This window comes from Astatotilapia calliptera, chromosome 23 (assembly GCF_900246225.1).
Source record: "Astatotilapia calliptera chromosome 23, fAstCal1.2, whole genome shotgun sequence".
Classification (NCBI taxonomy): Eukaryota; Metazoa; Chordata; class Actinopteri; order Cichliformes; family Cichlidae; genus Astatotilapia; species Astatotilapia calliptera.
The window spans coordinates 30,395,394-30,413,927 of NC_039323.1; the positions used below are offsets into that span (position 1 = coordinate 30,395,394).

At 39.4% G+C, this 18,534-nt stretch overlaps 1 protein-coding gene across 7 annotated transcripts in view; it reads left to right on the top strand.

Moving 5' to 3' along the window:
- Positions 1 to 10,636, top strand: part of LOC113015665 (sodium channel protein type 2 subunit alpha-like) — a 40,978-nt gene extending 30,342 nt beyond the window's left edge. For all 7 annotated transcript variants that reach the window (XM_026157759.1, XM_026157766.1, XM_026157760.1 and 4 more), the window contains 6 exons: positions 1,641 to 1,913; positions 3,071 to 3,124; positions 3,288 to 3,425; positions 5,175 to 5,279; positions 5,371 to 5,641; positions 5,745 to 10,636. In XM_026157759.1, the coding sequence (XP_026013544.1) occupies positions 1,641 to 1,913; positions 3,071 to 3,124; positions 3,288 to 3,425; positions 5,175 to 5,279; positions 5,371 to 5,641; positions 5,745 to 6,937 (2,034 nt within the window). In that variant the 3' untranslated portion in view covers positions 6,938 to 10,636. The remainder of the gene's footprint in view (positions 1 to 1,640; positions 1,914 to 3,070; positions 3,125 to 3,287; positions 3,426 to 5,174; positions 5,280 to 5,370; positions 5,642 to 5,744) is intronic.
- Positions 10,637 to 18,534: the final 7,898 nt, after the last annotated feature.

The following is an 18,534-nucleotide window of genomic DNA, read 5'->3' on the forward strand; positions in this document are numbered from 1 at the left end:
GCTACGGGCAGTAAAATGTTACGATTCTGGAATACTGGACTGCCCGAGATGAATAATGCTCTTGGATTGGCTACTTTCAAACTTTCTATCACTTAGTACAGTGGTATGTCACGACCCCAAGCTGAGCTTTCCTCTATGATTGCTTCGTGTTGTTTCTACTAACAAGACTAAGAAGTCTCTACTTTTTAAAGAAAATTTAGTGTATTCTGGCTTGATTTGTCTGAGAACCTAAAAATATATAAATAACTAACTGCAACCTGAGTGCTGGCTGTGTCATGCAAAGATGATGGCCTGCTCTAAATTTTAAAAAGCAACCTGAGATCAAACCACCAACTTTCTGATTAGTAGATGACCTGTTCTATTCAATTCAATTTTCACTTCTAATTTATTCATACAGCGCTAAATCACAGCAACACTTGCCTCAAGGTGCATTATATTGTCGGGTAGACCCTTACAATAATGCATACAGACAAAAACCCAACAATCATATGACCCCCTATGAGCAAGCACTTTGGCGACAGTGGGATGGAAAAACTTCCCTTTTACAGGAAGCTCTACCTCCTGAACTACAGCCACCAGGTTCTGAGCATGTGCTCACTGATTAATGACTTGTCAGATCATTAGTCAATGAGCACCCAGTTTCATTCCACATATAATCCTCCATTAAGAAAAACAGTATGACCAAGACTTATAAAGACTTTTGGTAGCGATATCATTGCTATCATCTAACTCTGGGCAATGTAACGTAAATAGGTTTATTTTGCAAACGGTATGTAAAAATGCTCATTTGAACTTTCAGCCTACGTCTTTATTTTCCTTAGAAAGGTGAATTCTTATGACATTCTTTTTGTTCTCTGTATCGCTGAAGCTGTATAGACATTCTCAGTGTTTTTGTTAGATATGCTTTTAGATATGCTGAAGGGAAAATGCCCCCATATTTTTTTTACTTTCGTGTTTCAATATTTTAATGTTACTTGATAAATCTTTTTACAGAGGTATTGTAAGAAGGTTTTAGCTTTTTAGGGGGCCTGTCTGTAAGACTGCATGCTTTTAAAACTTCTGTAAATGTATCATTTCCTTACAGTTGGACACTGTAATTGTTCTCTCTGCATGACTTTCTTCACATTGTGTTAATGGATTGCTGTATATAGCTGTTCTCAGGCATTGTTTTTCTGGCATTGCTTGCGTGGTGCCTTTGACCTGTAATTTTTTTCTTTGTTGTGTGTCTTTTTTTCATTTACAGTCAAACAAAATGTTGTGACTTCATCCCGCCTCTCTAAGGTTTTTTTCTGTTTTGCTTTTTTACCTTTCAAATGGTAGCCTTTTCACCTATCCACCTTCTTCTTTCCAACTGTCATGTTGTTAAGTAGATATGTATGGTGTTAAGAGCTTTATGTGTGCAGATACTGTTTATTAATCACAGCTCTGAGTAACACAGCTTCACTGTTAACTTTTGATTCAGTCTTGGTATTTGTTCTGAAAGCATAAACATTTTGGCTCAATCCAGTCAGTTGACCACATGTGCTTCTGACAGCTAAGTGATAAGATAATTGTAATGGCCAGTTATCCTTCTTTAGCACAGACTTTGATTTGAGAAAACGGTGAGTTCTGAGTCAGACTGTGTGTTTCGACATCCCCAGGTTGTGGTGAATGCATTGCTGGGAGCCATCCCCTCCATCATGAACGTGCTGCTGGTCTGCCTCATATTTTGGCTCATCTTCAGCATCATGGGTGTCAACCTGTTTGCGGGCAAGTACTACTACTGCGTCAATGCCACCACGGATGAGCCCTTCCCTAGCGAAGTCGTCAACAACAAGTCTGACTGCCTGAGCTTGAATGACAGTGCCCGCTGGAAGAATGTTAAAATCAACTTTGACAATGTGGGAGCCGGCTATCTGGCTCTGTTGCAAGTGGTGAGTTTAGATTGCAATTGGCATTAAGAAGAAAAGAGCAGAAATCTCAAAGTATACATATGTATTTGGAATCATTTATGCCGAAACTGTCTGACTTCTACAATTCTGTTTTGTGATTTGAGTCTGTCTTTAGCTTTAATCTTGCAGTTGGCGCGATCCATCCGTAAACTATATCCACTTATTCGTATAGATTGGGAGATTTTACTCTGGTCAAATTGAGGAAAAAAAACAAGCAGGAAAAGAAAAACATGTAAACTCAAACACAAAGCCACCATCTGACCAGCACACTTCAACACAGAACCATTTGGGGTTAGGTGAGAGGTTTGACAGGACCACTTAGTCAAAAGGTCATTTTGACGTTTGATGGTCATTTTTGGATTAGGTCATTTGTATTTGGTGGTATGTCTCAATTTGATGACCTACACACACAGTTCAAAATCCTAAAGCAAAGAAAGCACACAGCCGGTCCTTCCATGTATAAAGAGAGAAGGACTGAAGAATCTGTAGCCCTATATTGCCATTATGAGAGTATAATGAAAAATAATTGTGCTAACCTTGTAGTTCCATTCCTTGGACTTATTAGTCTGCTTGCCTATCGATTCCACTTATCAGTTCCACTTGCACTACAGTCAGCTGATTTCAGTCTGTGTGCCAGAAGAGGGAAACAGTGGCACAGTCTACAGCATGGTTATAAACGTTACTTTTATTTTTATTACATAAAAGGACAAGTGTGCAAACTTCAACATGTACAAGCAGTCAGGCTGCTGAAACTGTTTAGAGGCAGAAGCTGTTTGCTGTCATGCAAACATGTTCATGTTTCTAAAGTAGAATTACTGTGGCATCACTATAAAATCTCTTTGTGCTGGTTTTCATCTTTGCCACTGCACTTAGGTGCCACTTGAGCTCCGGTACCAAGCAGAGTGAGCACAGGGGCCACTAGAAGATGCCGAACCCTAAGGCCATCCTCATGAAGTCTATTTTTTGATTGTTTCTACTGGAGGTTGCTTTGTGGTCATTTTGTAGGGTTTTGGCAGTGCTCAAAAGAGCACCTACAAGTCCTGACGATGGGTTAAGGACTTCTACAGTCTTGTCTAGCTCTCATAGAGAAACTGCCCATCTCCTGCTAAAATACTGTTTCTTCTGTTACCTGCTTTTAGGCAACATTTAAGGGTTGGATGGACATCATGTATGCAGCTGTGGACTCTCGGGATGTAAGTAGATGTTTAACAGAGTTGTAGGTTTGCTTCCACATAGTGAAAAGTCCTTGCTTTTATATTTTAATATAATCTATGTTTTAATATTTTCATCATATTACATATTACATTTTTATGGTAGCTGGTATAACTTTAAATTTGCTCTTTTTTACTTTTCTAGTTGGAAGAACAGCCTAAATATGAAGTAAACTTGTACATGTACCTCTACTTTGTCATCTTCATCATCTTTGGCTCCTTCTTCACACTCAACCTTTTCATTGGTGTCATTATCGACAACTTCAATCAGCAGAAGAAAAAGATAAGTTACATCTTCATTTAAAAGTTATATTGACTAATAGTTTCTGTCAGCTAATGTAAACCGACATATTTCTTTCAGTTTGGGCATTTTAAGTTATATTATTTGTAAAGTATTACCTTTATTTATTGTATTTTTTTGGCTAGGTCTTAACACAGCAAAGGATTCTCATTATAGAGTTCAATTTAAGAGAGTTACCATTTTTATTCTAATGACTTTTTAGGATTCCTAATTGCAGTGAGCTAGCTAATTTGTGTTGTCAATCTGCAGTGAAATCTTCACACTGTTTAGTCACCAGAGACAATTCCTTCTAGTTTTCCTCTCCAGTTTATTAATTACAAGCAGATTTTGGACATGTAGCTCCTCTGTCTTTGCGTAAATGTAAAACTATAGTTTGCTCAAAACACCAAAAATGTGTTTAGTATGAAATCACTTTTTAAATCACTTTAAGAGGTGGATAACATTTTTTTAAGTAAAAAAATGGGGATGTATTTGCAGATTTGTCAAATTTGATAGATGCATACAGCTGTGTTATGTTGTCTAGATATTATACATCTAGACATGGCTGTGCAAAAATAAAATGATGGATTATTTATTTGGTTTCTGGATTTATTAAATGTCTCGTGTTACAACAGCAATGAAATTCAGACTTGTTAAATATGTTGTTGTTGAGTTAACTGCAAGCTTCCACCTTTGTTCTGTGTCTCATTTTTGTTGAGTAAATGTTATAAATGCTAATGTGGGGTTTATTTGTGGACCAAATTATATGGGCTACATTTTCAATTAAGGCAGATATGGAGATTTCTTAGATAACTCACTTATACATCCCTGCAGTAATATTTCTTAGAAAACACAAAATCGTGAATAAAATATAATAGAAGAGCATGTCTCTCTTGAGCCACAATGCCACCTATTTTTATTAATGTTGACACAAATAGCTTTGGTAGTGCATTACAGTGTCGCTTCTTTTGAAATTGGAACACCAGTAGGAAGCAGTCCTGTGCCACACTGTGCAGAGAGCACACACAGCCTGGGTACAAAGCAGGGCAAATATAGCTAAGGTAGACCCAGGGCTGTGTTAAAGAAAGCAGTGAGCTACAAAATAATGGTCATCTAAAGCTGCTTCTGTATGCACGAGCAGTGTCGTAGCACATGCAGTGTGGAAATGTACCCTCCATTGAGCCATGCAGACTAACAAGTAGAATCGACAACACCCGAGAGATTTATGATGGAGAGGACGGGGAGGGGATGGGTCTACATTGACAGTTTCTGCATGATGGCCGGTCTGATTTGACTGACTGAGACATGTTATCGGCTGGTGTGGTACAGTGGCTCCAAAGCATCACACAGATGGTTGTTCCGTGCTGACACCAGCCACCCCCTGAGATATGTATGCAATCAGTGAGCAGCAATGAGAGTGGGATGTGTATAGTGTGTATGATGCCGAGAGGGAAATCTATATCTTTGATTAATAGAGTGTAGTAATTTTTTGGCTGAAATTTAAAGCCTTTAGGAAAGAGTAAAATGATGTACAAAATGTAACAGCAAATGGAATCGCAACAATAAACAAGGAAATATATAAATATAATATAATCATCAAACAAAACACAAATGAGCTAAATTTCCAAAATAATAACAACTAGAATGCTGATTTTAAAAAATCTGAAAATTAAAACCAGATTCATTTTGGGTTTTTGTTTTGTTTTGTTTTTTCAAAGTATGTGGTTATAACCAAGTTTTTGCTCTCTTTACTTGGGAGGTCAGGACATCTTCATGACTGAAGAACAGAAGAAATACTACAACGCCATGAAGAAGCTGGGGTCCAAGAAGCCGCAGAAACCTATACCTCGACCAACAGTGAGACTCGGACTCCTAGGTCTTTCTAATCAACTCCAAGCAGAGTGAAATGACTCATTTGTTTTCATTCCTTGTCTCTCTTTTTTTTCAGAATGCGTTTCAAGGCTGTGTCTTTGACTTCATCACAAAGCAGGCCTTTGACATCGTGATCATGATCCTCATCTGCCTTAACATGGTGACCATGATGGTAGAGACGGATGCCCAGACGAAAGAGATGGACCATATCCTGTACTGGATTAATCTGGTCTTTATTGTGCTCTTCACTGGGGAGTGTGTGCTCAAGATGATTTCACTGCGTCACTATTACTTCACCATTGGCTGGAATATTTTTGACTTTGTGGTGGTGATCCTTTCGATTGTAGGTAAGGAGATGTCCTAAAGTTCTTTTCATTTGATGGTGTTTAAAAAAATATAAAAATTATATCAACACAAAAAAATCCAATGGGGCTTCTTTTTCCTTTGCAGGCATGTTTTTATCTGAAGTTATCGAGAAGTACTTTGTGTCCCCGACACTGTTCCGAGTGATACGATTGGCCAGGATAGGCCGAATCCTCCGCCTTATCAAAGGTGCCAAGGGCATCCGGACGCTTCTCTTTGCCTTGATGATGTCACTCCCTGCCCTGTTCAACATTGGCCTCCTCCTCTTTCTTGTTATGTTTATCTATGCCATTTTTGGCATGTCCAACTTTGCTTATGTCAAGCGGGAGGCAGGAATCGATGACATGTTCAATTTCGAGACCTTTGGGAACAGTATGATCTGTTTGTTTCAGATTACCACCTCAGCTGGGTGGGATGGCCTGCTGGCACCCATACTTAACAAGAGGGACCCTGACTGTGAGAGCCAGCTGGAGCACCCAGGCAACTCCTACAAAGGCAATTGTGGCAATCCATCAGTAGGCATCTTCTTCTTTGTCAGCTACATCATCATCTGCTTTCTCATTGTGGTCAACATGTACATTGCTGTGATCCTGGAAAACTTTAGCGTGGCCACTGAGGAGAGTGCCGAGCCACTGAGCGAGGATGACTTTGAGATGTTCTATGAAGTGTGGGAACGCTTTGATCCTGATGCCACGCAGTTTGTGGCGTACAGCAAACTCTCTGACTTTGCAGATGCTCTAGATCCACCTCTACGCATACCCAAGCCTAACATGATTCAGCTCATCTCCATGGACCTGCCCATGGTGAGTGGTGAGCGCATCCACTGCCTCGATATTCTGTTTGCCTTCACTAAAAGAGTTTTGGGTGAAGGCGGTGAAATGGACATGTTGCGCGGACAGATGGAGGACCGCTTTATGGCCTCCAACCCCTCTAAGGTGTCTTACGAGCCCATCACCACCACGTTGCGCCGCAAACAGGAGGAAATGTCTGCTATAATCATCCAGAGAGCCTTCCGGCGCTACATGATCCGCCTGGCCATGAAGAAGGCCTCAGCCCTCTACAAGGAGCAGTTGAAAGAGGGCATGCATGACCCTGACAAGGATGTGATGGTCATCAGCAAGTTCAATGAGAACTCCACGTCAGAGAAAATGGACATGACCCCCTCCACAGCCTCCCCGCCATCATATAACAGTGTGACAAAGTCAGATAAGGACAAATACGAAAAAGAAAATAGGGAAAGAGAAAATAAAGCAAAAGACTTGAAAGACCGAAAGAAATAGACTTCTTAAAAAGGAACAACAACAAAAAAAGAATGCATCAGAGACATGAGGGAACTTTGTTTAAAGCTTATATATATAGGGGATATATAGATTCACATTTGTGTTGATTGTTCCAACATGAGGAGTCTGTGCCATGTAGGCATGGAATGGGAATGTGGTTATGTCAATATATGGGGAATACGAAAACAAACTGTCCAGCAGACACTGCCAGAGTTTGAGTGGGAAACAGAACAGCCTCTCTGCAAAACGCTTGTGATTCTCCTATTGGTTTTTGTTACTGACACACTTGAGTGTACTGTTAAGTTTTCTGTAGCTAGTGCTGCTGCTACTACTATAAATCCAGTGTCTTGAATTTAACAATCGCTGTATCACTTAACAATTGCTCCACATTCTTCTGTGAATTTTCCTTTCCAGTTTCCAGTTTCGTTTTTTAATGCGAAAGAATGTTTTCTACATTGTTTTGTTTCATTATCGTGAGAATGTGTCCACTGCTTTCACTGTTGTAAAATCACCAAGGGCAGACTAAGTCAATGCTGGAAAATACAACAACCACCTGAAACTCGTACAATGCAGGGTCAATGCCAGAATGCTCTTGGTTCATACGGTATACAAAGCTGAAATAACGAACACGCCACTAAAGTGCAATGAACAAACACATTGCATTTACTGATGTACCATCACTGATTGTTGAAATCTGTATTGTTCCTATTTCAGTAGAAATTACAAGTCTCCAAATACAGAGAAGCTGAATGTATGCAAGAAAAGGAATGAGACGCATTAAAGGAAACTTGTTCCTTGGGAAATACTCTTGATTGCTCTTTTATAGAGAGTTTGATGACAAAATTGCTACCACTCCCATTTCCATCTGTTTAGTATAAAGCTAGAGCCAAGGGATTGTTAGCTGAACTGAGCATGAAGGCCAGACTCGGGCTAAAAGTGTCAAACATCTAGATTTTTTGTTTGAGAATGTATGTATATATAAAATTGAGGTAATTTTAGCATACTAATAAAATAGCAGCAGAAGCCTTACACAAATTCATGTATGGAATTGATAAAGTCTTTGTTAGTAAATTTAACTATAGTCCCATCAAGCCAGAGCACAGTCACTGCAAAAAGGTTCCAGATGATGATGTATACACCATCAGTTATTCTCACTCATGAAGCTATAACTGCTAACTGCTGTGGTTTAAACAAGTGTGCCTGTCTAGTTTGTGCTGGGTACAACTGTATTGGAGGTGGTGTGCATTAGTCTTGGATTGGCACTGAAATAATAATTGACACTGGTTGGGAGCACGGAAAACGATTTGTTTTATTTGGTCGTATGTTATTTTAATTCAAAGTTAACATTGTTTTAGGTGTCTTTGGTCCAAGACTAGGGTTTAATGGGCAGTCCAGTTCCTTGTTTACCACTGGAGGTCAAGGAAACATATTGACACAATTATGAATGGTTTCACAGCTGCCAATCCCAAGCCTAATCAAATATGACAATTTAGCACATAAGGCTAATTAGCTTTTTTTTTTACCCCCTGTTTTTTCACGATGAATACTTTAATATAGTTTTTATAATGGTTCATGTTGGATAATGTTAAAGGCTTCTGGAATAATGTCAGAGTCAGGTTAGGATTAAAATATTCTAAATGACAACAGTTGGAACCCTCATGTTCACGATGGGTGTCATCTTAGTTTTATGCAAACCTCTTCATATAAAGTGTTACTGGACATTGTTGACCTCCCTGATTACTGTCTTCATGCTAAGTTAAGCACAGTTCATTAGTTTTTGTTTTTACCTCTCCATAATATTACTTTATTAGTAAATGATAAAGTTAAGTCCTGGTTTTATCCCTTTTCCTCTACACATTCTCTACACCTGTTAGTTCCTATCCCAACCCCATATGTCGTTTCACTAGCTGGGCCCACGTCCTCATTTTAGGTTTGGCAGCGTTTTTAGTAGATAAAGGCGAATGGCTTAATTAAGAATTGAGCTGCGGTTTGGGGAAGGCCTCGATGGGGACTGGCGGCAACTCCCAGGCCTGGCAGATCCCCATGTGAAGAAGTGAAAGACTTGGAAAAAAGGGTGAGGCACAAAAACAAGAAGGAACAGCTTGTAGAATAAGACCCGAAAGGAGCGTGTTTGGAGGGGTGGTCCCACTCTTGAAATTCAGATAATTTATCTCCAAAATGCTAATGTAAAAACTTGGGTTTGAATCTGCCCTGGGTCATTTGCTCTGCCTCTTCCTCTGCTCTCTTATCGTCTGCACTGTCCTTCCATAATAAAGACTACAAATCCCCCTAACAAACTTCCATGGTTTAAATAAGCTAATTAGCTTCAAGCGTCACATTTGGCTAATGTACAGATATAAGAGTGGTAATAATCTTCTCACTGGCTCTGGCAGTGAAGCAAATAAGCACATTTTCGCAAAACGCGTCTCTGAGAATAACACTCAAACCTGCTCGTCTCACAGCGCAGTGTCTTTCACATACGTTTGTCGTCCTCCCTTTATCCTCCACCCCACTTCCTCCCAGAACTCCTTACGTAATGAAATATTCTAAAAAGATCTTTCTAACTGCTGTCAAGCTAGAACATTACAATATATCACATTAAAGGTTGGTTATAATATCACAGATGTTTGTATGCCATTCATGTTTAAATTGAGCGTGTGATTTAATGTAGTGGTTTGGTTTGTAAATATTATAGATATTTGGGCTCACAGTATGCATCACACATTTGATGTATAAGATGAAGCACTTTTTATCCCCACTGCTATGTAATACCATGTGTGACGGTCACATTTGTGTGTGCGAGACAAAGGGCGAGTGTGTCTGTATATTTGTATATGTTTATCTATGTAAGAATGGGACTGCGTGAATGTAGGCATCTATCTCTTTATGTGAGCGAGTGTGTCTGTGTGCATTAGGGTCTGCAGGTTGCTTATATGCTATTGATTATAAATAACATTTTCACTGTAGATATGAGTGCATTTTTCCAGTCTTTGACGTTGATTCACATTTTTCTAGAAGAGTTTTTTTTTTTCATTCTGCACTGTAACCTTTGACAATATAAAAGATGGACGTAACTACTGTGACATCAACTCAACAGTTTCCAAAGTTGCGATTTGAAGCTTTGAGATGAACGTTTCCATTGTTGCAGCCTTGGTTGCAAGAAATTGGATGTGATGACAAACGGGTGGGTCTGACTATGACACTGCTTGCTCATTGGCTACTGACTGGTAATTGACAATTCAACTGATGAGGTTTTTTGAAACATGGTATGAGCAAGTTTTACAAATTAATTCATTTTTATTTACCCAAATCGAGCGACTAAGATAATGAACTCAGCAACAAAGTGTTTACAGAGCTCAAGAAAGAGCCCTTCACGGGACAGGAAGTGTTTTTTGCAACCGCAGCTCTCGTCATCTGGTGGCCTTCAGATAGAATACAGGTTTTTAGGCACTTCCACATTGGCTTCATTTTTTCTGACCAGGAAGCTATGTCCATCTTTTTTATTGTCTATGACTGTAACACATGATGAAACACATGTATGGTCCCCATATCTGTAGATACAAACCATGAAGCAATCAGTAGCCATCTTTCATTGCGCTTGTAGTGTTTTAGTGAACTGCATGCCAGAAGTGACTACTGTCCGCTCATATGGTAATATAATTTCAAAGCCAAAAGAATAAAGGACATATTTTTTGTAAATGCTTGTTTATTTTCTCCACTTCCTTCCTTGTCTTTTCTTTCAGGGTCTAAAAGTTTGCTCATATGTGTGTGCCATCAGCTCTTTGATCTGTGATCTGAACCTGAAGTATGATTGCATTACAGGTTTAACAGGATCTTTCATGTGATTCAAGTACATGTTACACCTGACTGTATCGATTTGCAAAATGTGACAAGTGACTTTTTTTTTTGTTATAACCAAAGATGTGGCAACTAAAAAGTAAACACCTAGATTTTCAAAATAAAACCTGTTTTGGGAAGCATATTTTGCATGCACAACACATTTGGAGGCTAGAATGAAGATGGAAAGAGTTAAGTGGCTCAGCATATTCAATAGGCTTAAATAGAGACGTTGCTGCTGAGGTGACTATCTGTTTTCAGCTTAAGTAATCTGTGTTGAATGTAGACAACTGGGACTCTTGAAAATATTCTCATAGCAGTTCACATTTTAAAGTCTTAGAAAGCACTTATTAAATACAGTATTGTGCAATGGTAGTTTGCCACCACTCATTTCTTTATATTTGGTTAGTAAAACAGCAATTTTTGGAAATAAGTAAGCAAGTTATAATGAGCTTGAAGGGTTATTTAGTTTGACAACCTTTATTCATCAGCACAGGTTGAATTCTCTTAGGCTTCTCTGGGCTCTGGTTCACTTAAGACACGTCTTTCAGATACTATTAGATACTCATGTGTAGTCGATAGTTTGTTTGTTTTTTTTAGGCCTGCCACTTTTTCTTTTGTCCTCCACTTGTCCATTTTCCCCAGTTTTTATCAGCATCACACACCTTCTGATTTATGCCAAATGTTTTGCCAAATAGCTCTTTGAGAATCACCTTGTTGGTGAAAAAAAACTATTTTATGTGTGCAAAACTGTGATATCTCTGGCATTTCTTTTGTAGATTCAACTAAAGAAAGTGGAACAAATTACATGTTTTTCATGACAGGCTGCTATTAAATTTAACAAAGTGCCTAAAATTGGTTTGTCAGTTATACGTAGACAGAATACTGGTTCACACTTTGAACCTATTATTCATAGGTCAGTGTTAAGTGACATAGCAACGAAAAGGGCTTGCTCTAAAGATGGGCAGATACAAGGACTGCACTGAAAATGAGTGAAAAAGCAGCAAATACCCAAAGAAAAACTTTGAGAGATGTTCAGAAAGCCTGGGTTACTGCTAGTTTATAAAAATTATGAAGTTCAATTCAATTCAATTCAATTCAATTTTATTTATATAGCGCCAAATCACAACAAAAGTCGCCTCAAGGCGCTTCATAGATACAGAGAAAAACCCAACAATCATATGACCCCCTATGAGCAAGCACTTTGGCGACAGTGGGAAGGAAAAACTCCCTTTTAACAGGAAGAAACCTCCGGCAGAACCAGGCTCAGGGAGGGGCGGCCATCTGCTGCGACCGGTTGGGGTGAGAGAAGGAAGACAGGATAAAGACATGCTGTGGAAGAGAGACAGAGGTTAATAACAGATATGATTCAATGCAGAGAGGTCTATTAATACATAGTGAGTGAGAAAGGTGACTGGAAAGGAAAAACTCAATGCATCATGGGAATCCCCCGGCAGCCTACATCTATTGCAGCATAACAAAGGGAGGATTCAGGGTCACCTGGTCCAGCCCTAACTATATGCTTTAGAAAAAAGGAAAGTTTTAAGCCTAATCTTAAAAGTAGAGATAGTGTCTGTCTCCCGAATCCAAACTGGAAGCTGGTTCCACAGAAGAGGGGCCTGAAAACTGAAGGCTCTCCCTCCCATTCTACTTTTAAATACTCTAGGAACAACAAGTAGGCCTGCAGAGCGAGAGCGGAGCGCTCTAATAGGGTGATATGGTACTACAAGGTCATTAAGATAAGATGGGGCCTGATTATTTAAGACCTTGTATGTGAGGAGCAGGATTTTGAATTCAATTCTGGATTTAACAGGAAGCCAATGAAGGGAAGCCAAAACAGGAGAAATATGCTCTCTCTTTCTAGTCCCTGTCAGGACTCTTGCTGCAGCATTTTGGATTAGCTGAAGGCTTTTCAGTGAGTTTTTTGGACATCCTGATAATAATGAATTACAGTAGTCCAGCCTGGAAGTAATAAATGCATGAACTAGTTTTTCAGCGTCACTCTGAGACAGGATATTTCTAATTTTAGAGATGTTGCGCAAATGGAAGAAAGCAGTCTTACATATTTGTTTAATATGTGCGTTGAAGGACATGTCCTGGTCAAAAATGACTCCAAGGTTCCTCACCGCGTTACTGGAGGCCAAGGTAATGCCATCCAGAGTAAGAATCTGATTAGATACCATATTTCTAAGATTTTCAGGGCCGAGTACAATAACCTCAGTTTTATCTGAATTAAGAAGCAGAAAGTTAGCGGCCATCCAGGTCTTTATGTCTTTAAGACATTCCTGCAGTTTAACTAATTGGTGTGTGTTATCTGGCTTCATGGACAGATAGAGCTGGGTGTCATCTGCATAGCAGTGAAAATGTATGCTATGTCTTCTAATGATACTGCCTAAGGGAAGCATGTATAATGTAAACAGAATTGGTCCTAGCACTGAACCCTGTGGAACTCCATAATTAACCTCAGTGTGTGAAGAGGACTCTCCATTTACATGCACAAACTGGAGTCTATTAGATAGATATGATACAAACCACTGCAGCGCAGTACTTGTAATACCTACAGCATGTTCTAATCGCTCTAATAGGATATTATGATCAACAGTATCGAACGCTGCACTGAGGTCTAGCAGGACAAGCACAGAGATGAGTCCACTGTCAGAGGCCATAAGAAGATCATTTGTAACCTTCACTAAAGCTGTTTCTGTGCTGTGATGAGCTCTGAAACCTGACTGAAACTCTTCAAATAAACCATTCCTCTGCAGATGATCTGTTAGCTGTTTGACAACTACTCTTTCAAGGATTTTTGATATGAAAGGAAGGTTGGAGATTGGCCTATAATTAGCTAAGACTGCTGGGTCTAGAGATGGCTTTTTGAGTAAAGGTTTAACTACAGCCAGCTTGAAGGCCTGTGGTACATAGCCGATTATTAGAGATAGGTTGATCATATTTAAGATCGAAGAATTAATTAATGGCAGGACTTCTTTGAGCAGTTTTGTAGGAATGGGGTCTAAAAGACACGTTGAAGGTTTGGAGGAAGTAATTATTGAAGTTAACTCAGAAAGATCAATTGGAGAAAAAGAGTCTAACTTAATATCAATGGTACTAAGAGTAGCTGTAGATAATATTACATCTGTGGGATGATTATTGGTAATTTTTTCTCTAATGATAAAAATTTTATTTGTGAAGAAGTTCATGAAGTCATTACTAGTTAACGTTAAAGGGATGGTTGGCTCAAAAGAGCTCTGACTTTTTGTCAGCCTGGCTACAGTGCTGAAGAAAAACTTGGGGTTGTTCTTATTTTCTTCAATCAGTGATGAATAGTAAGATGTTCTGGCTTTGCGGAGGGCTTTCTTATAAAGCAGCAAACTATTTCTCCAGGCTAAATGATGATCCTCTAGATTTGTGACATTTCCTCTCCAGATTACGAGTCATCTGCTTTAGGGTACGTGTTTCAGAATTATACCACGGAGTCAGGTACTTCTGATTTGAGGCCTTAGTTTTCACAGGAGCTACAGTATCCAGAGTCGTACGTAGTGAGGAGGTGAAATTATTAACAAGATAATCGACCTCTGTTGGGGTAGCGTTCAGATAGCTGCTTTGCTCTGTGTTGGTACAGGGCATTGGAGATGATAACAGTGGGTGAATTATATTCTTAAACTTAGTTACAGTGCTTTCAGAAAGACATCTACTTTGATAAAGTCTACTCTTCACCGCTGTGTAATCAATTATTGTAAAAGTAAATGTTATCAGGAAATGATCAGACAGGAGAGGGTTTTCAGGAAACACTGTTAAATGTTCAGGTTCGATGCCATATGTTAAAACAAGATCTAGAGTGTGATTAAAGTGGTGGGTGGGTTCTTTTACATTTTGAGAGAAACCAATTGAGTCTAATAACAGATTAAATGCCATGTTGAGGCTGTCATTTTTAGCATCTACATGGATGTTAAAATCACCCACAATAATTATTTTATCTGAGCTCAGAACTAAATCAGATAAAAAGTCTGAGAAATCAGACAGAAACTCTGTGTAAGGCCCAGGTGGACGATAGATGATAACAAGTAAGACTGGTTTCTGAGTTTCACAGCTGGGGTGGACAATGTTAAGCATCAGGCTTTCAAATGAATTAAAAGTCTGTCTTGGTCTTTCATTAATTAATAGGCTGGTGTGAAAAATTGCTGCCACACCGCCCCCTCGGCCTGTGCTTCGAGATTTCTGGTAGTTAGAATGGCTCGGGGGTGTTGATTCATTTAAACTAACATAATCATCCTGCTGCAACCAGGTTTCTGTAAGGCAGAGTAAATCAATTTGTTGATCAATTATTAAGTCATGTACTAACAGAGACTTGGAGGAGAGAGACCTAATATTTAATAATCCACATTTCACTGTTTTACTCTTTGGTTCAGATGTGGATACTGTATTGTTCTTTCTTTGTGATTGTTTATGTTTAAGTTGTTTGTTGCTGGTTTTTAGTTGGTTGTTGTCTTTTTGGAAGCTGACACAGTCTCTATGGAGATGGGTTTTTGGGGGGGTAGCAGGAGGAGAGAAGCTGCAGAGAAGCGTGTAAGACTGCAACTCTGCTTCCTGGTCCCAACTCTGGATAGTCATATTTTGGGGGGTTTAATAAATTTGTCCATATTTCTAGAAATGAGAGCTGCTCCATCCAAAGTGGGATGGATGCCGTCTCTCCTAACAAGACCAGGTTTCCTCCAGAAGGTTTGCCAATTATCTATGAAGCCCACATCGTTTCTGGGACACCACTCAGACAGCCAGCAATTTAAGGAGAACATGCGGCTAAACATGTCACTCCTGGTCTGATTGGGGAGGGGACCAGAGAAAACTACAGAGTCCGACATTGTTTTGGCAAAGTTGCACACCGATTCAATATTGATTTTAGTGACCTCCGATTGGCGTAACCGGGTGTCATTACTGCCGACGTGAATTATGATTTTACTGAATTTACGTTGATCGTATCATTCACTTCTTCTTTAATATCAATAGGCTTCCTTCATCGATGTGTTCTATTCACCTCTTACATACATTTTTTTGGTAGTTACTTTAAACCTTTAGCTAAAAATAACAAATAAATTAATTAGGGTAAAGCTTTTATTTTCTAGTTTTTATGCAGTCTAAATCCCCAAAGCTGTAGCTTTGATTCAGACTTAATCAAGATCCAACGCTTGAAATCTCTGGTGTATGAATAGCCTCTCTTTTGTTGTGAATTGCTTGCATAGTGATTCCCAACCACACAACAGTGTCTTCCCCACATTATGCAGAATCAAGTACTACTGAATACAAGATCCACACAGACGTGTATAAGAAGGAAAATCTTGTGCTGGGACCCACAGGAAGAAGAGGTGAAGAGCTGAGACAACCCCCACCCAGCAACCCCTCCAGTGCTTTGCTGCTCTGTGCTTCTCCCTGCCTGTTGCCTAGCAACCTAACATCACAGCTCCCTTGCCTGTGATTGATCAGCAGTCTCTGGGCTTGCTTACCCACAATACCTTGCTGGCAAATAGACAAGCAGTCACCCCCTCCTTCAACCCTCAGCACACGTTAAATTATATTAGAAATGGGAGAAGTCACATGGTGGCCTTGTTCCAGCTCAGATCCAGTGTATTGTTCTCATCATTGTCGGAGGATCACGAAGGACTGCCAAATGTTTGTTTAGCCTCAACTTAACACAGCACCTGCTGCAGGTGTTGTGTGTGCAGCAAGCCATGAAAATATTTCTATACATGAATAGGCTGGCCAATAATGCAGAACTTCCTCTTTCTCCAGTCTGAGCTCAGCCTCACCCATTGAAGGTGTCAGTGTGTTGCTAGCTCACCACTGCTCTCTAGAGGTCCACTGGAAGAACTGGTGGGGTGTATTAAAGAAAACGAATTGCATGCATGATGACACAGCACTTAGTCAGACTGTTGTCTAAATGGAAAAGCACAGATGTGTGCTGACATCTAAATGTCCAGATTAACTTTACAGATCTTTTTTTCAGCTATCACTGCAGAAGAAATTAGTTCACCTCGTGTTTTTCACGTTGACAAGGAACAAAGGTTCTTGGCTAAACCAATGTCACAGTTTATACTGAGGAAGAAAAGAACACACTGATGACGTAAAAAAAAAAGTATTCTAACACCCATGATCATGTCCAGATATATCAGCAGCATGCAAGTGAAATAAATAGATGCCACCTGCTGGCAGCATTATATAATTACACAATTTAAATTTGATTTTATGAACTTTTTGAGTGTACAAAAGACAGAGCACAATTAATAAAGAACTCTTAAACTACAGTGGGTGTTAAAATTGATTTTATTCACACTTTCATGAAAATGTGCATTGTGTAAAAAGGAAGATACAGAACACGTGGCCCCCAGTTTTTGACAGTATTGATTATTCTCACTGGAAAAAAGCAGAAGTAGTTTCATCACTGATGTTCACAATTATCACTGTAAACTAATAAGTAATGCACAGACAGACCATTCTCTAATCTAAATATATGCTCTTTTAAGAGCTTAACTTAATGGTGAACATTTTGTGATAGTTTTAGGGGTGAGACATGTACAGTATATTAGCAGTGTATAGCAGTGCTTTGAACAAAATACTAAGATCAGCATGGTAACATGTCAGCACTGCTAACATGCTGATGTTTAGCAGTTAGGCTATGTAATGTTTGTTATCTTCATTTGGTTTCTTAGCATGCTAACATTTGCAAAATAGCACAAAATACAAATCAGAGTTGGTGGTAATGAAGATATCGGACCATGTTACATGTCTTCTGATAAGCTGTTTGCTCATTTTCTCTCTGTTGGCATGTCTTTGACTATTTTGTACAGTCAAAACAAATGCCTGCTGTAGCTGTTTGAGTTGTGAGGGTTGACTGTTATAGTAATCTTGAGATCTCTAACGAAAACCACAAAAAAGCTTTGTAAAGTTAAGCTGAACTACAGAATGAATAAATAATTCAAGGTTCAATATTAAAAAAAATTCGTCCTAACTGTGGCAGGGGACCTTCCTGCAATGTAACACACGCCTATAGTTTTGCTTTTTAGGATCTTAGCTCTTAAAATTATGGGCGGACTTACCATAGGCTCCATTGCCTTGTACAGACAAGGCAATGGAGCCTATGGCAAGTCCGCCCATAATTTTAAGAGCATCCACACTCAAGGACAGCTGTACCACCTTAAATATGCCCAGGCACAGCACAGAGCGATCATACTGGCAATCAGGGTAGGAATGGCCTTGTGTTAGTATGCACTACTAGTGGTTGTGTGCATATGCACCTGTAGTCTTGGTAATTTAGAGAACAAAGCTTTCTAATAGATGTTTAAAGCTGCAAAAGCCTGACCAAACAGTAGCTGAAAGTGAACGGTCACGAGATGTAAAACAGTTTCCTGGTCCAAAGTCACATGTGCTTGTGCCTGTGACCATACCCAGCCCTTTGGCAAGCTGCAAACACTCCTACAAGTTGTTCTAGGTATGCTAACATGGGAAGATTAACTTTCATGTCTCTCACTTGACAGATGATAAACTTCTTCGGTAAGCCGATCACATGCGATACAGACAGAATTGAACAATCATTACCATCAACAATAAGATGGTGGCACAACACAAAAAAACCCCAAAACAAAACAAGCACCTCCAAATCTAATTTTGACTTGTCATAGATGCCAGTCACAACCAGAATGACCAACATGCGGTAATGACCAAAGACTGTACAACAAGCCATAAACTGTATGCTATATAGTTACAGGTACAGAAAC